The sequence below is a fragment of the Hemitrygon akajei genome, chromosome 3 (assembly GCF_048418815.1).
Source record: "Hemitrygon akajei chromosome 3, sHemAka1.3, whole genome shotgun sequence".
Lineage (NCBI taxonomy): Eukaryota > Metazoa > Chordata > Chondrichthyes > Myliobatiformes > Dasyatidae > Hemitrygon > Hemitrygon akajei.
In genome coordinates this window covers 24,502,004-24,528,047 of record NC_133126.1, presented here as the reverse complement: position 1 = coordinate 24,528,047, position 26,044 = coordinate 24,502,004, and the positions used below count along the sequence as shown (strand labels likewise).

The window sequence follows — 26,044 nt, the reverse complement described above, 5'->3', positions numbered from 1 at the left end:
GAACCTTCCCCTTGACCTTACAGCCATGAGTGACCCTACCAGGCACTAAGTTCCAGACAGCATTGTTCTCAGGAACTCACTAGCCCCTCCACAATGACAAAGTGATGAACTTCAGAGAAGAAATCCATACTGAAGCATTGGTGGTGGTAATGAATAATCTCAAGCATATGTATTGGAAAGTGACTGGAACACTTCCTGCTGCTATTTGTCTATCTTGATTTTACTTTGAACATCCTGACTAGTAGCAGTTGTGCAATCACTTGAGCTGTGCTTGATATTCTCCAAATGGATTTTCTTTTGGTGAGTCATCAAGTGGTCCTCAAGGTTGATAGGATGGGTTCCCTTGTGTGTGACTTCGCTTAACGTGGTGAGGCTGATGCACGGGCAGCCATCACACAGTCCTTCACTGAACGGGATCATGGTCCAGTAGCATGAAATGTAGGATGACTAGAGACCCTTCACTGCTGCAGCCTTCCTCTATCATCTCTGCCAATATGATGTGTCATCACCTTCTGACAGCTCCACCGTTGAGATCTTGGTTGGTTCACTCTTTGTCTGGAACCTCCTCCTTTACCTTACTGCCATGTGTAATCCTACCAGAAGTCAAGCCCCAGATAGAATTCCAGACTGCATCACTCTCAGGATCTCAGGAACCCAAACCTCTCTAGTATGATAAAGTAACAGTCCTCGGAGAAGATGTTTTGACTATATCTACGCATTTTTACGTATGCGCAAAAGTGTACGGTAGGAACTGATGTGGTGAAGAGGTGAGTATTGTTCAGAATGGAATTATTGATCAGTATAATATTGTAATGTAATAGGGGTCTTGAGTCTAGTGGTAATTGTGAGACTATGCAGTGGCAAAAAGTAAGGCAAGCAATTGATATTATTGTTTGAATATTTCCTTTCTAAAATATTAACAGAAATGGTCTTGGCGATAAGAACTGTTGATCTCTGATGCTTTGAGGCTATGAAGACCAACACCTGAGGTGCCTTACTTTGCCTTTAATAAAATATTATGTGCTTGGTTTGCTTGCTAACAAGTGCATGTTACAAGGTTTGTAACGCAATGTCATTGGCATAATTTTCTTTGTTGCAGGAAGCTGTAGCTTTGGGAATAGTAAAAATATAGCTAAGTTGTAATTGTATGAAAGGAATTTAATGATCAAGGTCTCTCCAATTTATTTTATACATTGTACATTTTTTTCTATGGGTAGCCATTATTATGTAATGAAAAAGCATGTAATGGGGGTACATATTAATTTTACGCGATGCTCAGTGTACATTTTACCCATTCAAATAGCATTAACGTTCATCAATATTATAAGGACATTAAAAATATAGACCTAGAAATTTTGTTGTCTGTTGCAACAAATATGGTGCTAAATGATTGAATTTTTATGCAAAATTGATTGTACATCACAACTTGACTGTACATAATGCACATAATGAAATATTCAATTGCGCTTTAAGCATACAAGGATGAAGACAGTGCCTGATGGAAGCATCGCATGTAAAATTGATTTGGCTGTATGCAATTAACACTTGGTGTGAGCCACACAAAATAAATCAATTCTGAACAGCAGGAAATAAACCACACTAGTTAAAGGGATCATCAAGTACTTGCAAGTATGGGACAAGTCAGTTGGAACAAAATTTGTTTAACTCAGCATTGTGGAACTTTGGAGTTGCAGCATTTTCATAGATTTTAGCATTTAGAGGTGCCTTTTATAATTTCTGTGTTTAATTAAAACAAATAAAGACCTGTGTCATACAGTACAGAAACCGGGCCTTTGGCCCATCTTGCCCAAACTGATCAACCTGTACCATTCATACTAATCCCATTCACAAACAGTTATTTTTCATGCCTTGGTGGTTCATGTGCCTTGCAGTTGCTACTAAAATGTTGTGAGAGTATAGTCTGTCTCCGGGTTAAGAATGCATAAACGTATGGGTATCCCTACAGATGAACAAAATCTCATAATAATATTACATTCACTAGAACAACTGAAACAACATAAACAATAGAACTTGTTGGGGTGTGCTCCCTCTGGCTTACAGATGGAGACTTAAGCATGGGACACAAATACAAAGAGCATTACAGCAGTGGTCTGAGCGTCTACTTCAGGACTGTCTTGAGTCCAGAAGCATGACCATGAACATGACCACTTTATCCAGCCTGAATAAGTATACCTTGGCCTCCACTAGTTTGGATGTCTTGTGCTCTGGACTTCAACCTTTGGCTTCACTTGCCAATCATGGGTTAACTTCCAGACTCATGGACCACCAAGTCCAATGACCTAGATGGGGAGTTGCTAGCCCTCTTAGATCCTGCCTGTAACCGGGACTTATCACCCATACGGACATCTGACCCAGGACCAGGAATCACTGGGGATCGCTGGTCTCAGCGCCTGCCAACTCAACTTTTGTACCCTGGCCTTGAAACTCCATCTACAACTGGTTTCTAGACTTTCTGACTGGCAGGCCTCAGTCAGTTAGAATAGGTCGTAGCATTTCATTCACCCTGCCCCTCAACATTGGTGCTCCCCAGGGTTCTGTGCTTGGTGCCCAGCACTGCTTGCTGTATACCAATGTCTGTATGGCCTCATTCAGCAGCAACTTGATCATTAAGTTCACAGATGACAACATTGTTATAGGCTGGATCAACAGCAGTGATGATGTGAGGTCCAGGAAAGAGATGGAGAACATGTGTTCTGGTGTCAGAACAGTAACCTAGATCTTGACTTTTCTGACCTAAGAAAGTGTGGAGGGGGAGGGGTTGGGATGAGATGAACACTACCTTGTCTTGATCAATAGCCTGTTATCAGTTTCAAGCTTCTGGGGAGGTCCCGACTTTGATGAATCCTGGGATCAATACCGAAGATTGAAGCCTGAAAGTCGCTCAAAAGTCCAGAAATTGAGGACTAATGGTTGAAACCCTGAATCTGCTAGTCTACTGGGGAGGTTGGAAGCCATTGTTTAAGAATCAGTGAGTTCAATGGACACTGGAGGCCTGGCCTGTTCCGGAGTTGGCAGACTATATATGTGTGTAGGTGGATTGTGGGGGGAGGGGGGGGGGAAGGAACTTATTCTGCTGATGTTGTGTAGTTGCTGTTATTTTTCTGAACATGGTGGGCATGCTGTGATGGTGCTGGAATGCATGACAACATTTGTGTGCTGCCCCCAGCACATCATTAGGCTGTGTTGGTTGTTAATGCAAATTACACATTTCACTGTATGTTTTGATGTATGTGTGATGAATCTGAATTCTCAACATACATATAACCATCTCTCCTGGTCCCTCCATACTGTTGTGGTGATTGAGAAAGCACATCAGCATATATACTGAGGTCTCAAAGGGTTTGGCATAATCAGAAGGATTGTTTTGAGCTTCTGTAGATGCTCCATAGCAAATACTGTATCTTGATAGGTTACACTCAGCCTGATATGACAACTGCTTGCTCTGATGCAATGAAACCTGCAAAGAGTGGTATGAATTGCCCAGTCACTGGCCCATCATTTCTTCTATCTAATCCCTCTTAATGATCAGAATCAGAATCAGGTTTATTGTCACCAGCATGTGTCGTGAAATTTGTTAACTTAGCAACAGCAGCTTAATGCAATACATAATATAGAAGACGAAGAAGGTAAATCAATTACAGTATACGTATATTGAATATATTAAAAATTGTGCAAAAGCCAGAAATAATATATATTAAAAAAGTGAGGTAGTGTTCCCAGGTTCAATGTCCATTTAGGAATCTGATGGCAGAGGGGAAGAAGCTGTTTCTGAATCGCTGAGTGCATGCCTTCAGGCTTCTGTACCTCCTACCTGATGGTAACAGTGAGAAAAGGGCATGCCCTGGGGGCTGGAGGTCCTTAATAATAGATGCTGCCTTTCTGAGACAACGCTCCTTGAAAATGTCCTGGTACTTTGTAGGCTAATACCCAAGATGGAGCTGATTAGATTTACAACCTTCTGCGGCTTCTTTTGGTCCTGTACAGTAGCCCCTCCATACCAGACAGTGATGCAATCTGTCAGAATGCTCTGCACAGTACATCTATGGAAGTTTTTGAGTGTATTTGTTGACATACCAAATCTCTTCAAACTCCAAATGAAGTCTAGTCACTGTTTTGCCTTCTTTATAACGGTATTGAAATGTTGGAACCAGATTAAGTACTCAGAGATCTTGACACCCGGGAACTTGAAACTGCTCACTCTCTCCACTTCTTATCTCTCAATGAGGATTAGTATGTGTTCCTTCGACCTACCCTTCCTGAAGTCCACAATCAGCTCTTTTGTCTTACTTACATTGAGTGCCAGGTTGTTGCTGTGACACCACTCCACTAGTAGGCCTATCTCACTCCTGTATGCCCTTGTCTCCATCTGAGATTCTACCAACAATGGTTGTATCATCAGCAAATTTATAGATGGTATTTGACTTATGCCTAGCCACACAGTCATGGGTATCATGGGAGTAGAGCAGTGGGCTAAGCACACACCCCTGAGGTGCACCAGTTTTGATCATCAGCGAGGAGGAGATGTTATCATCAATCCGCACATATTGTGGTCTTCTGGTTAGGAAGTTGAGAATCCAATTGCAGAGGGAGGTACAGAGGCTTAGGTTATGTGACTTCTCAATCAGGATTGTGGGAATGATGGTATTAAATGCTGAGCTATAGTTGATGAACAGCATCCTGACATAGGTGTTTGTGTGGTCCAGGTGGTTTCAGGTTGTGTGATGAGCCAGTGAGATTACATCTGCTGTTGAGCTTTCGTGGTGATTGGCAAATTGTAATGGGTACAGGTCCTTGTGAGGCAGGAGTTCAGACTAGTCATGAGCAAACTCTCAAAGCATTTCATCACTGCATTGCATCAGGAAAAGTTAACAGTATAGTCAAGGATGCTTGCTACCCTGGCTATTCCTTTTTCTTTCTTCTATTTTTTCGAGGAAGATACAGGAGCTTGAAAGCCTAGCTGATCAAAATCAAGAACAGCCTCTTAACCATTTCTGTCAGACTTCTGAATCAACCACCTCTTTCACACCCTCTTTCTGGTGGGTAATACCTCATGCTTGAACTCTCAATTCTATCCCTTCTGTTATAGTCACTTTAGCATTTCTTTTTCACTACAAGTTACTGCAATAATCTGTTGCCTTGCACTCATCACTCTATTTATTGTTGTACTTATTGTTTACTGTTTACTCTGTGTGATTCATATTTGGAGTGTTGTAAGTATTGCCTCATATCTAAGAAAGGTTGTGCTGACGTTGGAGAGAGCCCAGAGGTGGTTCACGAGGATGATCCTGGGAATGAAAGGAGCATTTGATGGTCAAGGACTACCAAATATTGAAAAGCTTAGATAGATGATCTTCCTGTTGGTGGGAGAGTACATGACCAGAGGGCACAGCCTCAGAATGGAGGGATGTCCCTTTGGACCAAAGATGAAAGGGGATTTTTTTTTAGCCAGAGAAAAGTGAATCTGTAGAGTTCATTGTTTCAGACAGCTGTGGAGGCCCTGTGATTAGGTATATTTAAAGTTTGATAGGTTTCTAATTAGGAAAGGTGTCAGAGATAAAGGGAAAACGCAGGAGAATGGGATTGCAATAGATTAGCCACGATGGAATGATGGAGCAGACTGTATGGGCTGATTCGCCTAATTCTGTTCTTGCGTCTTATGGTCCTAATATTAGGGTTAGTGATTTGTGCGCTGCTCCTAGCACATCCTTAGACTACGTTGCTCATTGATACAAACAACACATTTCACTGTACGTTTTAAATAAAGTTAATTTTAAGCGGAATATAAGGAGTCATTCTTCTAGTTTGAAGCATTTGGCTTCACTCAAACATTGAACTTTACAATTCCAAGTCCCCAATACTCCTGCTCTACCCTCAGCCCCCAATGTTCCTTTCCCAATTCCCAAGTTCACCCTTTGATCACCTTTTCCATCACTTCCCCGTTGGTTACTCAGACTCAGTACCCTCCCAGCCTGCTTCCATCTCCCTATTACATATACATGGTTATTCAACATGGTTTTGTATCCCTTGGTGCACCTTTACTACACTCCATTGGCCCCTGCCTTATATGGTTCCTCTTATCAATTTCTGTCTCAACTCTGTCCTTCCCCTCCTCACCTGGCTCAGTCTGCACATCGTGCTCTCCATCCAGTTCCACCTATCACCTTCCAGCCTCTGTCTCACTCCTCTATACTGGCTACATAGTTCAAAATGTGCCTTTCAATTATACTCCCAGTCCTGTTGCAGTGTCTTGATTCCAAATGTAGGCCAGCCCTTTGCCTTCATCGATGTTGCCTGACCTGCTGAGTGTTTCCACTAGTTTACTTTTAATGCTCTGGATTCCAGCAATGAACTGCTCTCGTGAATCCATTGTAACTCCCTGCTCTCCTCTCTCACCCTCAATTCCTAATTTGCAGCTACCTTCAGGATGTTTCTTGAATCTTTTGTGGTGAAGACTGATTCAAAATACCTGTTTAATTCAGTTGCCAACTCTTTGCTTTCCATAAATTAACTCTCTAGAAGCATTTTCTAGTGTTTTTATTTTCTAGTGATTTTATTTTGTTTTTATTCAAAATATGAAAATAAAATTATTTATGGCAGTGGGTCTCAGATCTGAATCTTTAACTTTCACTTTTCACTGATTCTGCTTGATGTGTTGAGTGGTTTCAGCATTTCTGCAATATTTGAATTAAGTTTGTAACTCTTTTCAAATATCTATAGAAACTCTCACTATCTGTGTAATATGTTTTTGGTTAACTTTATCTTTATTCATCTTTTGGATGTTTTTGCTGTTTTATATTCCATTCAATCTTTTGATCTGCCACCCATTTTTGCACAATTTTATGCTATCTCTTTAAGTTTATTATGATTTTTAGTCAAGGAGTGGGGACTTCACTTCCTTGGGAAAAGAGCTTTGCGCAGTGCGGGTATGTGGATTTGTCAGACTTCATGGCTGATATACCCTGCCAGTGCTGTGTTCATAATCTTATCCGTCAATTCAGTTTTTCTCGAAAGAAAAGACTGTTACTTCTGAAGATAGAATCACAGAGGACTACAGTGCAGAAACAAGCCCTTTGGCCCATTTAGTCCATACTGGTTTTCTGCCTAGTTCCATTTACTTGCACCCAGACAGTAGCTCTCCATACTCCTCTTGTTCATGTACCAATCTAAACTGCACTTAAATGCTACAAGTGAACATACCTCTACCACTTCTGCAGAGCTCATTCCACACTCGCACCACACTCTCGGTGAAGTTTTCCGCTCAGATTCCCCTTAAATATTTCTCCTTTCCTCTTAAATCTTTGGCTTCTAGTTCTTGTCTCACCTAACATGAGGGGAAGAAGCCTGCTTGCATTCACCCTATCTATACCTCTCATAGTTTTGTAAGTTTTGTATACCTTACTCCCCTCATTCTCCTACCCTCCAGAGAATAATGCCCTAACTTATTCAACCTATCTCTGTCACTCAGGTTCTCAAGAACCAGCAACATTTGTGTAAATTTTCTTTATACTTGTACAGTTCTGATGATTACTGTCTATTTTTCTCCATCGATGCTGCCTGATCAGTTTAATTCCTCCAGGATGTACTCTTGATGTACTAACGAACATGGAATGATCTGTGTGGATGGCACACAAACAAAAGCTTTTCCCTGTATCTCGGTACATGTGACGATAATAAACCAATTACCAAAGAGGCAAGGGATTAAATCCCATCTACTATCAGACCCTAAATTCCTCTTCGCCATCTACTTTCATTACTAGAGATCCTAATTGCTTGGGCTTTAAACTAAATTTGCAGGAAGATGGGAACCAGAGTGCTACAACAGATAGTAGAGAGGTTGTAGAGACATGTTGTGAAGACCACAGACAAAGTTTGAGCATGGTGGACTAATGTTCTGAGTTGTGTATATTTCAAGGCAAGAAGTATTGTAGGAGCGGCAGATGAGCTCAGTCATGGATCAACACAGGGAATTATGATATTGTAGCCATTAGTGAAACTTAGTTGCAGGATTGGCGGCTCGGTATTACGTAGTTCTGTTATTTTAGATATAGGGCAGGAATGATTAAAGGAGGAAGCATGGCGTTACTAGTAAGAGAAAATGTCACAGCAGTGCTCAGTTAGGACACACTGGAGACTGAGGCTTTATGGGTGGAAATGAGGAATAAAAAAGGTATGACCATGCTAATAGAGCTATATTACAAACCACCTAAGAGTCTGTAGCAATTAGAGGAAAAATTTGTAGAGAGGTCATAGACTGTTGAAAGAAACATAAGGTTATGGTAGTAGATGATTATAACTTTCCACATATTTACTGGGACTCACATAATGTAAAGGGACTGGATGGGATAGAATTTATCAAATGAGTTCAGGGAAGTTCCCTTAATCAGTATACAGAAGTCCCGATGAGAGAGTGTGCAATACTTGATCTCCTATTAGAGACTGAGGCAGCGTAGGTGACAGAAGTTTGTGTAGGGCAGCACTTTGATCATAATGCCATCAAGATAATTATGAAAAAGGAAAGGTCTGGTCTTTGGGTTAAGATTCTGAATTGGAGAAAGGCCAATTTTAATGATATCAGAAAGGAACTAGCTAGTGTGGATTAGGACAGGTGGTTTTCTGCTAAAGGTGTATTTGGTAAGTGGGAGGCATTCAAAAGTGAAATTTTGAGAGTACAAAGCTTGTATAGTCCTGTCAGAAGAAAAGACAAAGATAACAGGTTTAAAGAAGATTGGTTTTAGGGAGATATTGAGGCCCCGGTTGAGAAGTAAAAAGGGAGGTGCATAGTAGGTAGGAACAAATGAGGTACTTGAAGAGTATAAGAAATGCAAGAGAATACTTAAGAAAGAAATCAGGAGTGCTAAAAGAAGGCAGGAGGTTGCTCTAGCAGACAAAGTGAAAGAGAATCCTAGGGGCTTCTACAGATATGTTAAGAGCAAGATAATTGCAAGGACTGAATTGGTCCTCTGGAAGATCAGGATGGTAATCTAACTGGATTTTTTTTGCATCTGTATTTACTCGGGAGACAGGCACATAATCTGTAGGAGTAAGGCAAAGCAGCAGTGTGGTCCTGGACCCAATGCAGATTAGAGGAGGAGGTGTTTGCTGTTTTGAGGCAAATTGGGGTGGACAAATCCCTAGGCCCTGATAAGGTGCCCCTTTCGACCCTGTGGGAGGCATGCAGAAATTGCAGCTGCCCTAGAAAAGTTATTTAAATCATTCTTGGTGACAGGTGAGGTACTGGTGGATTGTAGGATAGCTAATGTTGTTCTGTTGTTTAAGAAAGGCTCTAAGAATAAACCAGGAAGCTAGAGGCCAGCTTGGCTTTGTGCGTGGTAGGTTGTGTTTAACCAATCTTTTAGAGTCTGGAAAGTTAATGAAGGCAAGGCTGTGGATTATGTCTACATGGACTTCAACAAGGCATTTGACAAGGTCCCACATGGGAGGTTGGTTAAGAAGGTTCGGTTGCTTGGCATTCAAGGTGTAGTAAGTTGAATTTTACATTGGCTTTGTGGGAGAAGCCAGAGAGTGGTTGTAGATGATTGCTTCTCTGACTGGAGGCCTGTGACTAGTGGTGTACCACAGGGATCGGTGCTGGGACCATTGTTGTTTGTCGTGTATATTAACAATCTGGATAATGACATGGTTAACAGGATCAGCAAATTTACAATTGGCACCAAGATTGGGGGTTTACTGGACAGCGAAGAAGACAATCAGAGCTTGCAGTGGGATCTGGTCCAGCTGGGAAAAATAGGCTGAAAAATGGCAGATTGTGTTTTATGTAGACAAGTGTGAGGTGTTGCACTTTGGGAGGACTAACCAGGGTAGGTCTTGCACAGTGAGCTGTCTGACACTGAGGAGTGCAGTTGAACAAATGGATCTGGGGTGGCATGGTAGCATGCTGGCAGCCTGGATTCAATTCTTGCTGCCGTGTGTAAGAAATTTGTACCTTCTTCCTGTGACTGCATGGGTTTCCGCTGGGTGCTCCAGTTTCCTCCCACAGTTGTCCTGTGATTAGGCTAGGGTTAAATAGGGGGTGCTGGGTGGTGCGGCTTGAAGGGACCCTGTTCTGCCCTGTGTCTCAATAACATAACTTAAAAATAAAAACAAGTCCATAATTCATTGAAAATGTCACAGGTAGGTTAGGTCATAAAGAAAGCATTTGGCACATTGACCTTCATAGATCAAAGTACCGAGTACAGGAATTGTGATGTTATGTTGAAGTTGTGTAAGACGTTGGTAAGACCTAATTTGAAGTATTGTATGTAGTTTTGGTCACCTAACTACTGGAAAGATGTAAATAAGATTGAAAGAGTACAAAGAAAATTTACAAGGACTTGCTGGGACTGGAGAACCTGAGTTATAAGGAAAGATCAAGTAGGTTATGATTTTATTCCTTTGAGTGTAGAAGACTGAGGGGAGATTTGATGGAGGTTTACAAAATTATGAGGGGTATAGATAGGGTAAATGCAAACAGGCCTTTTCCACTGAGGTTGGGTGAGACTTCAACTGGAGGTTAAGGGTGAAAGGTAAAATATTTAAGGGGAGTGTGAAGGGTAACTTCATTCAGAGGGTGGTGAGAGGGTGGACTGAGCTGCCAGTGCAAGTGGTGAATGCGATTTCGAGTTCAACTTTTAAATAAGTTTGGATAGGTACATGGATGGGAAGGGCAAATAGGGCTATGGTCCAGGTGTAGGTCATTGGGACCAGGCAGTTTACATGGTTCAGCACAGACTAGATGGATGGAGGGGCCTGTTTCTGTGCTATAGTTTTCTATGACTCTGACTTCCCAAAATACCACACCTCACAGTTTGACTCCCCTCTATGTCATGTGCCTTCTGAGTATGAAGACTGTACACCTAAATGTAAATAATTAATGTACTGTATTTTAAATGCAGTGATCCTAGTACCAAGCCCCAGGAGTGCTGCTGTACACTTCCCTCCAGCCTGCAAAATGACGTTTCATTACATTTTTTCCTGTTTATTAACTAATTTTTGTACACTTGCTGTAACCACACCTTTTATTCAATGGCTTCAATTCTCCAGCTTTTTATCTGGCTAAGAATGATTTATTTCAGGAAGTGGGGTAGAGCACAGGTCCTTCTTTTTTCAATGGTGTTGAGGAGGAGATGGTTGAGAACTCCTACCTTTTGAGGTATGAATATCATCAATAGCTTATCCAGGCTCTACCACATAGATGCCTCTAATTCCTCTAAAGTCCAAGAAATTTTGGCATGTTCCCATTAATCCTCACTGATTTTTATCAATGCATTGTTGAAGAAAGCATCCTATCCAGATGCATCACAGTTTGGTATGGTAACTGATAAACACAAAAGATTCGACAGATGCTGGAAATCTTGAGGAATACACATGAAATGTTGGAGAAACTTAGAAAGCCAGGCAGCATCTATGTAGAGAGTTAACATCAGGCCTGATGAAGGATCTTAGTGCAAATGTTGAATGTTTATTTCCCTCCATAGCTGCTGCCACCAGCATTTTGTGTGTATTAGTGTGACAACTACTCCACTGCTACTGCAAGAAATTGCAGGGAGTTATGAATGTAGCTCAGTCCATCATGAACGTTAGCCTCCCTTACATGGGGTCTGCAGTTCTTACTGCCTTGGATAACCAGCTGGCATAATCAAAGACCCCTCTCATCATGGTCATTCTCTTTTCTCCCAGTAGGCAGAAGATAGAAAAACTTGAGAATTGTACTATCAGGCTGAAGGTTAGAAGCGGCCGATGGAATTCAACCCAGATAAGTGTGAGGTGGTTCATTTTGGTAGGTCAGATATGATGGCAGAATATAGTTTTAATGATAAGACTCTTGGCAATGTTGAGGATCAGAAGGATCTTGGGGTCAGTGTCCATAGGATACTGAAGGCTGCTGCGCAGGTTGACTGTGTGGTTAAGAAGGTGTACGGTACTTGGTTTTCATAAACCGTGGGACTGAGTTCAAGAGCTGAGAGGTAATGTTACAGCTTTATACAACCCTGGTCAGACCCCACTTAGAGTACTGTGCTCATTTCTGGTCACCTCACTACAGGAAGGATGTGGAAACCATAGAAAGGGTGCAGAGGAGATTTACAAGGATATTGCCTGGATTGGGGAGCATGCCTTATAAGAATAGGTTGAGAGAACTTGGCCTTTTCTCCTTGGAGCGAAGGAGGATGGGAGGTGGCCTGATAGAGGTGTACAAGATGATGAGAGGCATTGATCATGGGGATAGTCAGGCTTTTTCCCAGGGCTGAAATGGCTAACATGAGAGGGAACAGTTTTAAGGTGCTTGGAAGTAGGTTCAGAGGGGATGTCAGGGGTAAGTTTTTTATGCAGAGGGTGGTGAGTGAGTGGAATGGGCTGCCAACGACTGTGGTGGAGGCGGATACGATAGGGTCTTTTACGAGACTCCTGGATAGGTACATGGAGCTTAGAAAAATAGAGGGCTATGGGTAACCCTAGGTAATTTCTAAACTAAGTACATGTTTGACACAGCATTGTGGGCTGAAGGACCTGTATTGTGCTGTAGGTTTTCTAGGTTTCTATGTTAGCTTCTACACTCATTGACCACTTTATTAGGTACAGATGTGCACCTGCTTGTTAATGCAAATATCTGCCGATCTCCTGCGATTTTCATGCACAGCAATCTCCAGAGATTACAGAGAATGGTGTGAATAGCAAAGTAACATTCAGTGAGCAGCATTTCTATGAATGAAAATGCTTTAGAAACATAGAAACGTAGAAAATAGGTGCAGGAATAGGCCATTCGGCCCTTCGAGCCTGCACCGCCATTCAGTATGATCATGGCTGATCATCCAACTCAGAACCCTGTACCTGCCTTCTCTCCATACCCCCTGATCCCTTTAGCCGCAAGGGCCATATCTAACTCCCTCTTAGCCAATAAACTGGCCTCAACTGTTTCCTGTGGCAGAGAAGTCCACAGATTCACCACTCTCTGTGTGAAGAAGTTTCTCCTCATCTTGGTCCTAAAAGGCTTCCCCTTTATCCTTAAACTGCGACCCCTCGTTCTGGACTTCCCCAACATCGGAAACAATCTTCCTGCATCTAGCCTGTCCAATCCCTTTAGAATTTTATATGTTTCAATAAGATCCCCCCTCAATCTTCTAAATTCCAGTGAGTATAAGCCCAGTCAATCCAGTCTTTTTTCATATGAAAGTCCTGCCATCCCAGTAATCAATCTGGTGAACCTTCTTTGTACTCCCTCTATGGCAAGAATGTCTTTCCTCAGATTAGGGGACCAAAACTGCACACAATACTCCAGGTGTGGTCTCACCAAGGCCTTGTACAACTGCAGTAGAACCTCCCTGCTCCTGTACTCGAATCCTCTTGCTATGAATGTCAACATACCATTTGCCTTTTTCACCGCCTGCTGTACCTGCATACCCACTTTCAATGACTGGTGTACAATGACACCCAGGTCTTGTTGCACTTTGTGAATAAGAGAGGTCAGAGGAGACAACAGTAGATGACAACAGTAACTCAAATTATCATGCGCCTCAACAGTGATGTGCAAAATACCTCTCAGTGTACAACATGTCGAAGCTTAAAGTGGATGGGCTACAGCAGCAGAAGACCATGAACATACACTCAGTGGCCACTTTATTAGGTACTTCCTGTACCTTATAAAGTGACCACTGAGTGTATCTCATTGTTAAAAGATCTTGAACAGATATCTTGTACCATAAAGATATGTTGTATGTTAACCGTTGAACTCAATTTACCCCCTCATGTCCCTTACACCTTATTGTCTATCTGCACTGCACTTGCTCTGTAAATGTAACAAATTCTGCTTTTTCAAGGTAAGTTTATTATCAAAGTACATCTGCTGTATGTCACTATATACTACCTTGAGATTTATTTTCTCTGAGACATTCACAGTAGAACAAAGAAATGCAATAGAATCATTTAAAAACTGCACACTTTAATCAGTTTTAAAAGACTGATGACCAACCAATGTGTAAAGGAAGGCAAACTGTGCAAATACAAAGTTAATAAATATTAATGAGAACATGAGTTGTAGAGTCCTTGAAATTGAGTCAGTTGTGGAATCTGTTCAGAGTTGAGGTGAATAAAGTTATCCATGCTGGTTCAGGAACCTAATGGTTGAACTGTTCCTGAACCTGGTGGTGGTGGACCTGAGGCTCTTGTACCTTTTTCCTGATGGCAGCAGCGAGAACAGAGCCTGGATGGTGGGGGTCCTTGATGATGGATCCTTCTTTCTTGTGGCTGTGTTCCTTGTAGATATACCCAGTGGTGGAGTAGGCTTTTCCTGTGATGGACTCGGCAGTATCCACCACTTGCTGTTCTAGGGCATTGGTGTTTCCATACCCAGATGTGATGCAACCAGTTAGGATATACTCCACCCTACATCTGTAGAAGTTTGTCAAAGTTTTAGATGACATGCTAAACCTGTGCAAACTTTTAAAATAGCAGAGGCTTTGAAATTGCTGTTCTCTTTGCACCACCTTTGATGTACTTGCGTTCTGAAATTAGTAGTATGGATGATAATGTAAAATTGTACTTTGGTATATGTGGCAATAATAAATCAATATCAAGATGTACATTTAATATCTCCATAAGCACTTTGCCCTCATAACGAAATTTCTTATTTGGTCTCTGAATATCTCTGCCTCTATTCATGCAGACCTTTACTTGTTAAAGTATTGTGGCACATTTTTGGCCTTTCCTTTTGTTGCCTGTCTTTCACATGCTCTCTTTGCCTCACTTATATAGAGTTTCTCTCTGAACTTACTGTCATCAGTCTTGTTCCCATTTACTTACCTGGCATTTGTTGCATGGATTTTTTAATGGTTAAATTTTCTCTTGATGATCCAAGAAGTCCTGGTTTAAATTTCTTAACCTTCCTCTCTTATCCAAACTAGCCAAAACACCCCATTTTAAAGACTTCTCATTGTGCATTTGTAGTTTTGCCAGTCAAGTTTTGATTCCAATTTATCCTGGCCAAATCTATTCTCATTGATCTATCTGTATTCTTTTCCACAAGTATTGTACATTCTACTGTAATATGATTAGTTTCCTCAATATTCTTTTGCTGTTACTCAGTACAGTATTTTGTCACGTTTCCATAATACATCCCATAATATAACCTTCCTTTTTGTGCCACGCTCATCAGGAAAATTCTGCTGAATGCACTTTATAAACTAACAATTTCCCTGTCTGTCTGTGTCCCAATTTCTTGCAGTCCCAGTGGAGTCCCTGTGTCTCACTCTGTGTGTCTGTCTGTCTGTCTGTCTCTCTCTCTCTCTCTCTCTCTGTTTGTCTCTGTCTCTCTCCCTCTCTCTCTCTGTCCCTCTCTCTCCCTCTCTCTCTCTCTCTCCCTCTCTCTCTCTCTCTCTCTCTCTATCTCTCTCCCCCTCTCTCCCTCTCTCCCTCTCTCTCTCTCTTTCCCTCTCCCTCTCCCTCTGCCATTAGGGACGTATATACAAGGAGGTGTTGGAAAAGGACCAGTGACATCATGAAGGATCCCACAGACCCTGCTCATGGGCTATCTGTCCCACTCCCATCAGGAGCATCCACACCAGGACCATCAGACTCAAAAGCTGTTACTTTCCCAAGCAGTGAGGCCGATCGACACCTCCATCCATAAGTCCACCACTACTTTTTAAAAATACAGTCACCTTCTGCATAGCCTAGTGTCACTGTATGGACATACAATCAATCCATGTATATACAGTAGTGCCAGAGTCTTAGGCACATATATACATACAACTTTTGGATGGTACTGTAAGCTTTTTATATTTCTTTATATTTATTGTGTGTATTTTTTAAACATAGAACATAGAAATTTACAGCACATTACAGGCCCTTTGACCCACAACGTTGTGCTGACCATGTAACCTACTCTAGAAACTGCCTAGAATTTCCCTACTGCATAGGCCTTTATTTTTAGTATTATTATTGTGTTCTTTATCTTTGTTGTCCTTTTTTTGCACTGCATTGGATCTGGAGTAACAATTATTTTGTTTTTTTGCACTTGTGACCAGGAACTGACATTAAACAATCTTGAATCTCTCTCTCCTCTCTCTGTGTGTCTCTCTCTTCCTCTTTCTAACCCTCAATCCTATCCACTTCCTTGTTCATTGGTCTAACCCAACCTAATGTTTGGATAGTTCAAATCCACTATTATTTTCACAGCTGGTAATTCTCTGTAAATCTGTTCTTCAGCATCATTCCACTGGTTGGTACCTGTTGAATAGTCGGAGTGGTAACACTGCATCTCTGATTTTTTTTTTCCTTTAAGTGTATTTTTCCTTTGATCGCTCCAGCATATCCTCTGTTTGCTACTGAAACATTCCCCTATTCAATGCTGACACGACTCTCCTTTCCTGACTACACTGTATTCAGGGAACTTTAATCCAATTCCTCCTATTTTTTCCACATCTTGCCTTCATAAGAACCTTTGCTGCTTTGCAGCTAGTGTCAGTGGGGGTTCCTTCTCGCTTTATTGGTGACCAAATATGGATTAAGGATGTTTGTTTCTCATTTTCTGCCTGTCGCTCACCTTCAGCTGGGTGCTGCACAAAAAAACAGACACTATTAAAATGCGTTACTTTGTTGGGGTAGGAAAGAAAAATCTTATTTATAATACACATTGTACTGTGAAATCAACTTTCAGCATTTTGTACAGTGAATTTCTAACATTTAATTTAGATGCCATCCACAAGGTGATTGCACAATGCTTCAAGCAGCAGGGTGATAGCTTACTGATTCACCTGTCTTTGGATGGTACGTATGCACAGGATGGCTGACTTGAAGCATGTTATTGAAGTTCCAAGGCTATCCATCTCCACACCAAGTCTTTGTACTGTTGGGGCTTGGCACCTTCAGTCATTTTAAGTCTTTGCCTTGTGTTCAGATGGAGAACTAATATTAGTGTTGTGACATTGTGAAGGCACTCACAATCAAGCCTAATGTTCCCGAGCTAAACATTTGACTATTTCTTTCTAGCTTTTCAACTTTGAGCTGAGGCTGCGGTTTAAATTTTATAAATATCAAGCTTTGTTATTAAAGCAATGTCAAACTGTAATAAAGCCAACCTTTGAGTCAATAAATCTTTTTGCAGTGTGTTATATATTAAGCTCCTCTGACCTGACAGGAGAGTAACAGTAACACTACTGGTCCTAGCAGTTAAGTATTGATCATTGGACAGAAAGTGTGTTAGCTGCAGTTGAAACCCATTATACCTTAAACATAGGAACTGTCTTTTATTGTTAAATCACATTTTGCAGTGAATGGATTTAGTGCTGTGAAGAGTGAGGTGGACAGGGAAGTATGTGCTGGCATCAGATATGCGCAGCATCTCAAAACAAACATGTTTGTGTGTCAATGTTTTTTTTTGCGTTATCCTTCACTTTTACTATTTAATTACTGCGTGCTGGGCACATGCAATCACTCACTGAGTAACACTCACAAATTCTGGAGGAACTCGGCAAGTCAGGCACTTGCTGCACCGAGTGGCCTTCAGTGGCCCGAAACCTAAACTACTTATGCCCTGCATGGATGCTGCTCGACTTGCTGAGTGCCTTCAGCATTTTGTGTGTGTTGCTTAAACTTATCAGCTTCTGCATAATCTATTGTGTTTATAATCATTCACTGACACGTTTTGGGTCCTGGGAAGCCAATGAATCCATACTTCTTTGCTTCTTCATACTCTGTTCTCCACACTTCATACTTCTTGCAAGAGGAAAGGATTAGAAGGTCGTTAAAAGGTTGGTACAACACTGTGGGCTGAAGGGCCAGTACTGTGCTGTAATATTCTTTATCTCCAGTCTAGCCATCCTATGTGGTTTTCTGCTAGTGTCCTGCACAGGCCAAAGCTCCTGGTTTTGGAGTTGCGACATGATGCAGGCCAATTGACTAGCTCAGACAGCATGGACAAGTTGGGCTGAAGGCTGTGTTTCCATGCTGTACAACTCAATGAGAAAAAAGACTAGCTTTAGTTGTCACATGTATATCAAAACATACAGCTAACTGCATAGTTTGCGGGGTCAGCTTGCAAATGTTGCCATGCTTCCAGTGCCAACATGCCCACAATTCACTAATTCATGCATCTTTGGAGTGTGGGAGGAAACCCACACAGTCATGGGGAAAATGTGCAACTTTACAGACAGTTGTGGGAATTGAAACCAGGTGGCTGGCATTGTGAAGTGTTATGCTGACTGCTGTCCTATCATGCCACCCTTACGGAGTGGTGTTAAAGCTTTTTTTCTGTGTTCAAATGGGCAACTCATAAGGGTGTTGTAACATTGTGAAGAAAGTGGAGAGGTACTTTCCTTTGGAAAGGCCCAGAGAAAAAAGGGGCAAATGTTATAGCTCAGGTAGATGCTTGGATCAGATTGAGATTCATTTTTATTTATCACATGTACATCAAAGCATACACTGAATTGTGCCATTTGTATTAACAACCAACACACCCAAGATTGTGCTGAGGGCAACCCACAAATGTCACCATACATTCCAGCAGCAACATAGCATGCTAACCATGTTTGGCAGAACAACACAGCACATAACAAAACAATGTACCCAATTACAAAGGAACACCAGCAAAACAAGACCTATACTTCCCTCCTTCCCACCACTCTACCCACACACATACTCGGTGTTCTAATCCTGGGACTCATGGATTCGCAGACATTAGGCCTTCGACTTCTCCAGTGGACTTGCAGAAGTTTGCAGGTTCAAGGCTCTGGCCATCGTACCTTGACTTCTGGACAGCCAATCAACCTTTGGATTTTGATCTGGACTTCTGCATTCTTAGTATTGTCCCTGGACTTGCCGATGACAATGAATGACATTGCTGGGTGCAGACCCGAACTCCAGGCCCTTAACTTTGGATTTGCCAATGGTGTGACCCTGAATGTCATTGTTGGTCTGCCAACCATGTCCACGATGCTCACCTTTGAATGTGGAGCAGAGGCTTAGACTCCTACTTGTCTTAATTTCCTTACATTCCCATCCATAAACTGTAACCCAACCCATAATTCCCCTCTCTATCCCTAAACCATCCCTACAAACCTAAAACAAAAACCTGAAAAAACAACTGAGGTGCGACCTTGATGGAGATAGCAGCTTGGCACCATCTTGGCAAGTTTCAATGACCTGTTTCTGTGCTGTATAACTCAATGGCTCTAGTTTGCTTCTTCTGATGTAGACAGCTGAGTATTTGATGGCCTGTGATTTCATAACAAAATTGCCTTTGCTTGTCTCACAATCTGTTCAGGTTGTCAGATGCTGACTTGTCGCTGAGGGTATTTTCTTGCCAGCTGCGTTTAGGAGCTTCTTTATTCTCTTGACCAGAGGGTGGCTCTGACTCATATTGGTCATTTAGTATAGCAGAGAAAAACATGTTGTCATTGAGTGCGAGATGTGCTGAATGATGTCATCTGATTGTACATGCCAGTCTTTGTCACCAGCTTCTTCCATTATTTGGGGCATTATGGCAGATAGTATGCATCAAAGCCACTGCTTTGTTGGTCTTTATGCCATGAGACATTAAGTGAGTGACTGTTTCGATCAGTGTATTTCAGCTTTTGATTCACTTTCCTCATCAAGGAAACATTGAAAGGTGGGGAAGTGGGAAGCTGGGGTTGTGCCAAAGGATGGGAGGTGGGGGGGGGGGGTGATAATACTTTGTATTGTAATGAAACTCATTAGCATAAACTTTTCCATCATTCAACACTTTCCTTTTGGCACATGAGTCTGATTTTTTCTCCCCTCTATTCCCAGAGTTTATGTTATGTACTTTGTGTACCAACTCTTTGTGACTTTTAATATCTCGGGCATTCCCCTGCTCAAATCTGCAGTCGTTGAGCACCTCCGCTCCATCCGCTACAACAGACAGGATCTCCTAGTTGCCACCCACTTCAACTCTGCTTCACATTCCCATTTGGATATGTTCATTCATGGCCTCCTCTACCGCCATGATGAGGCTAAACTCAGGTTGGAGGAGCAACACCTCATATACTGTCTGGGTAGTCTCCAGCCCCTTTGAATGAAGATGAATTCTCCAACTTCCGGTAATTCTCTCCCTCTCCTTTCCCCCATCCTAGTTTCACTGTGCCTGCTCCTCCAGCTGCCTAACACCCCTCTTATGATTCTGCCTTCTTCTACTACACATAGTGCTTTCCCCTTACATTACTTCACCTTTCTTGCCTATCCCCTCCCTGCTTCCCCTCCCCCACCCCTTGATATTTCCTCTTATTGGTTTTTCACCTGGCACCTACCAGCCTTCTCCTTCCCACCCTCCCCCCACCTTCTTTATAGGGCCCTTTTCCCCTCCCTCTTCAGTCCTGATGTAGGGTCTCGGCCCAAAACGCTGACTGCTCATTTCCATAGATGCTGCCTGACCTGCTGAGTTCCTCCAGCGTGTTGTACGTGTTGCAGTCATCAATTTGTGCCCATTTTCATCTGCCTTCATTGATAGTGTCTCTGTTTGAACATAGAGCATATACAGGCCCTTCAGCCTACAATGTTGTGCTGGTTCTGTAACCTACTCTTAAGATCAATCGAATCTTTTCCTTCCACATAGCCTTCCAATTTTCATCCATCCATGTGCCTTAAATGTCCACAATACATCTGGCTTTACTACCACCCTTGGTAGTGCATTCTACACACTTGCCATTCTCTGTGTAAAAAAAAAACCTACCTCTGACATTCCCCTATGCATTCCTCCAAATCAATCTCAAGGTAGTACATGGTGTAACAGACAGACAGACAGACAGACAGACATACTTTATTGATCTCGAGGGAAATTGGTGTAAGGTCATAAGAGTGATAAATAGAGTGGAGGTCTGAGAGTTTTTCCGAGGTGGAAATGGCTAATACAACAGGGCATAATTTTAAGGTGATTGGAGGAAAATACTGGGGGGGGGGGGTAATCAGAGGTAGAGTTATTTGCATGGAGAATGGAGGGGGCATGGAACATACTGCCACCCTCTGTGTAAAAAAAAATACCTGTCATCCTCCCATACATTCCTCCAAATGATCTCGAGGTAGCACACATGTACTTAGATAATAAATTTACTTTGAACTTTGAACTTTTGTAATGCCTTAAGTTTATGCCTTGTTGTGTTAGCTGTTTCTGCCCTTGGAAAAAGTCTCTGGCCATCCACTACATCTGTGCCTCTTATCATCTTGTACACCTCTATCGAGTTACCTCTCATCCTCTCTTACTCCAAGGGGATAGCCCTAGATCGCTCAAGAGGTCACGAAGCGCACACTTCGTGATTTAAAACTGTGGAACCTGTAATGAATCTCAATGTGTGATTAATAATGGTGTAAAGTTTATTCATGTGACTACTCCTGCAGTAGATTGGAGCATATTTTTCTGGGCCTCTACCACAGTTGTTCAGAGCACACCACATGCTTCCTGTTACTGATCATGTTCGTGCCACGTTTCAGGACCATTGCTTCAAAGCAGAGATCCATCCTCTCTCCACCTTCGTGGTGTTGCAGTTTTTTGTGTCCCTATCTGCTGCTGCTAAATTATCTGCACATAAATCTGTACATTTGGCATCCTTTCTCAGTTTTAAAGGTTTTGAGAGCCAAAATTCTTTATACAGGCAAATTAGTATGACATATTGAACACCTATTTACAGATTTCAGGATATTACAAAATTCAAACACAAATACATGAAGATAATATAATAATAGAATCTGTTTCTTTTTAGCCTCTGTAGAGATGTGTTGTCCCAACTGGTGCAGGTGTATTTGATTTTGCTTTATGAAAACCTCTTGACACCCTACTAATCTTTGTTCACACACGCTCATCTAAAATAGTTGGAACAGAAAACATCTCTATTCACTCTCCAAATCTGCATCTCTTTTAAGAATTGTTCTGTTTGAAATTTGGTGCTTGTGGTATTTGAAGTCTAAGTTTTGCTATTTATTTTTAAAAGGAGTTAAAGAAACGGGATAAGATTGATGAAGTGGAGGGGATGAAGAGTAAACTTTCAAAATCTCAAGAGGAGAAGCTCCTGGTAAGTTAATATTTTGACTGATTGCATCTCTCTGGTTGAGCCTTTTGCTTTTGGAAGTATTTCAACATAGAACAGTACAGCACAATACAATACAGACCCTTCAGCCCCCAATGTTGTGCTGACCTTTTATTTATATTTATATCTGCATTTGCACATGTAACCCTCAGGTTCAGCCGGCATGCGTGTGTCTAGGGGCAGACAGCCTCTGGCCCAGCCAAACTGAAAAATCGCGTTTGTGTGGATGCTGTATGATGTGTTGCCTGTTATAAATCCGAACCTCAAAATATCAGACAGTACACCATATGCAATTAAACTATTGAGCTTTATAAATCTTAATCTGGCTATAGGGTTATAAAGAAAATAAAAAGAAAAAGGGCTCATTTTAATGAAACAGTCTTATGTGCACATTCGTCCATTCGTTCCCCATCGACTTCCTCCGAGCGTTGCTGACCCTCGGACCCTTGCTCCAAGAAATCCCTTCTCTCAGACCCACAAGAAAGAACAACATGCCTCTTATTGGTTAGCCCACATTCCAAAACCCCTCTAGTCATTGCTTCTACAGAGAAACCATTACATTAACAGTGCACCATTGCAGAGAGGCCATTACATTAGCAGTGAAACTTTACAACGCATTACACACAGTTTGTTTACAGTTTATAGTTCCTGATATTTACAGTTTACAGTTATTGTTCTATAGATTTGCTAAGTATGTCTGCAGAAGAAGAATCTCAGGGTTGTATGTGGTTACATGTATGTACTTTGATAATAAGTTTTATTTTGAATTTTTAACTTGAATCTACTCTAAGATGAATCGAACACTTCCCTCCCCCATAGCCCTACAATTCTTTTTTTAATCCATGGTCCTTTCTAAGAGCTTCTTAAGTGCTTTTAATACATCTGTGTTTACCATCACCCCTGGCAGGGTGTTCCCCACACTCACCACTAGTGTAAAGAATTTATCTGTGACATTCACCTCCCCCCTTATACTTTTCACTAATCACTTTAAAATTATGCCCACTTGTATTAACCATACCTGCCCTGGGAAAAATTATTTGGCTGTCCACTCAGTCTGTGCCTCTTGTCATCTTGTACACTTCTTTCAGAGCATCACTCATCCTCCTCTGCTCCAAAGAAAAAGCCTGAGCTTGCTCAACCTTTGAATGGCATATTACCTTTTCAGACAATAAGGTTGTATGTTATTTAAATAACTTTACAGTAGCAGACCATTTGACGAACACTACATGAAACCTTGTGTCCCTTCAGTAGGCATGTAAGCTTGGGAGCATTGCACTGTATGTAGTACAGTCTTTCAGATGAGATATTGAACTGGCTCCTATTGGAAGGATATGAATGTTCTCTGTCATTACTCTTGCCACCAACAGCAGCAAACAGAACCAATCGACTGGTCATTCATCTTTGTTGTTGTTTGGACCTAGTGATGTACAAATTGACTGCTATGTTTGGGGGCAGAAGTAAATGTATGCTATAACTAGTTTAGTTTGATGTAGAAATAAATTTGTCTAAAGTCCTTTGAAAGAACATTACCTGCTTCCTGAAATGAGGGTCTGTTTGAGTTATAGAGGATAAATTAATATCAGCCGATACAATGCATTGCCTCCAATAATGCCACAACAAGTTGTGATATTCTTCTGAAAAAGTTGCAGTGATTTTTTTTCTGTTGCTGTTACTGTTCCTGAAAGTGACTTGGTTAGCGGGTTGTTTAATAGTATATGTACATGTATTTTCATTATGTCCAGGTATGAATAGCCTGGGGTGTTTTCTGCACTACTTTACATGTCTGTGATTAATGTGCAAATTTAATTACGTCTGCTTCACAGGCATCCCAGAGTCATTGTAGCACAGAAGGTGACCATTTGGCTCTTTGAGATCATGCTGGTGCTCTGTGGAGCAATCCAGTCAATTCTGTAGTCTTGCTCTTTCCCTGTGACTTCCTGGAAGCAGTGACTTCCACTCATTATGGTTAAAAGAAATTCTTCTGCTTATTCTGCTGTATCTCCTGCCCAGTGCCTTAAATCTGTATTACTTTGACCTTGTATTATAAACTTGGAACAGGTTTTCTTTGTCTAATCCATCATAGTATTGCAAGGCCTGTATCAAATTACCTCTCAACCTGTTTTGCTCTAAGGAGAGCGGCCATAGTGGGCAAGTTTGGTTTCATAGAAAGTGGTGGGTGCTCGGGGAGGTGATTGAAACTGATACAAAAGCAAAGTTTTAAGACAAGCAAAGCCTCCACATGCATATTTCCCACAATGGGGAACTGCACACCATATAGCAAATGCAGCCTGATCCAAACTTTAGCAATAAGCAGTTTGCTGGAGGAATTCAGCAGGATGAGTGGCATCTCTGAAGGAAAAGGAACTGTTTCACATTGAAACCCTGCATCAGTACCTGAAACGTCGATAGTTCTTCTCAAATTCACTGACAATTCCTTCCCTTCCACAGATGCTACTCAACCTACTGAGTTCCTCCAGCAGATTGTTGCTGCATATTCTAACATCTGCAGTCTCTTGTGTAATCAAGTCTTTATACAGCTGCAACACAACTTCCTGACTCTGAATGATGTAGGCTACACCTTCTTCCCAACTTTATCTGCTTGAAGTGTCACTTTCAGAAAGAAGTTCCATAAATTGCTATTAATTTGAAATGAAAATATTATCTACCTTTTGACAGATGACAATGGATTAATTATATGCTGATGTAATTCTACATGAGATCTCAGAATCAGAATTATTTCACATTTGTCGTGAAATTCAAATTTTACTGTCAAAGTGTGCATGTGCAATACAACTCTGATATTTGTCCACTGCAGATAGGCATTAAATACAGAAAGACCACGCGTGTTGTTGAAAGAAAATATGTCAACTCCCCCTCGACACCAAAAAAAGAAACAACATTTGCAGAGTGCACAATTCCCCTTCCCTGCAGCAAAAAACAGCCACAATAATAATCCCCGACCCCCTCACTTTGTTGTTTTGCATCAGCAGTCCAGTGCTGTACATAAAATATACTATAAGTTTAATAAGAAACATATGAAAATTAAATAAGTAGTGCAAAACGAGAGCGAAATGTTGTGGTAGTGTTTTTGGGCCCATGTATCGTTCAGTAATCTGATGGGAGAAGTGAAGAAGTTGTTCTTAAATCGCTTCTTCACCTGAGTATGCCTGCAAGATATAGTGATAATGTCAGTATGTAGTGATATATAAGTACTTTAATAATAAATTTACTTTGAACTTCTTCAGTATCCTATATTACTTCCCTGATGGTAGTAATAAGAACAGGGCATGGTGGGGGTCTTTAATGATGTTACCTTCTTGAGGTTTTGCTGTTTGAAGATGTCCTTGATGCTGGGTAGGCTATGCCCGTGATGGAACTGGCTGAGTTTATGGCCCTCTGCAGCTTTTTCTAATCCTGTGCATTGTCTCCTCCGTACATGTTGCTTCAAGCAACATGCGCTGTGATGAAAGTTACAGAGGGTGTTTTGTTCCTTGTACAAGTTATTTAGCTTTGCACATTTGTTTGGACATTACTATATTATAATGCTCACACTTTTCCAAGGATTGTCACTTTGTCATGGTGGAGAGGCTTGTGAGTTCCTGAGATCCTGAGGGCAATGCCACCTGGAGTTCAGCCACCTGCGGCTTAGCTCCTAGTAGACCATCCATGGTGGTAAATTTAGTGGGGTGATTCCAGAAAAAGAGTGATCCAACCAAGACTTCACTGGTTGAGCTCGTGGAAGATGATGACACATCGTAATAGCGGTGAAGCCAGAGGAAGGCTGCAGCAGTGAGGGGTCCCCAGTCGTCTTGCATTCCACGCCACTGGACCCTGATCGTGATCTGTCAAGGCCCGTGTGCTGGCTGCCCATGCACCAGCCTCAACTTGTTAAAGTCACGCACAGGTGTTCTTCATTAAGGGAATCCTCTGTAACATCCGGTAGACAACCCCTCAGGGGACCATCATACTGGACTCAAGTGGTCACACTATCAATCCTC

General features: G+C 41.6%; 1 protein-coding gene across 1 annotated transcript in view; it reads left to right on the top strand.

Moving 5' to 3' along the window:
• The window catches only part of LOC140724772 (centrosomal protein of 128 kDa), a 612,511-nt gene that overhangs the window by 67,754 nt on the left and 518,713 nt on the right, over positions 1–26,044 (top strand). Inside the window, exon 9 of the mRNA XM_073039351.1 lies at positions 21,951–22,031. Coding sequence (XP_072895452.1) covers positions 21,951–22,031 — 81 coding nt within the window. The remainder of the gene's footprint in view (positions 1–21,950; positions 22,032–26,044) is intronic.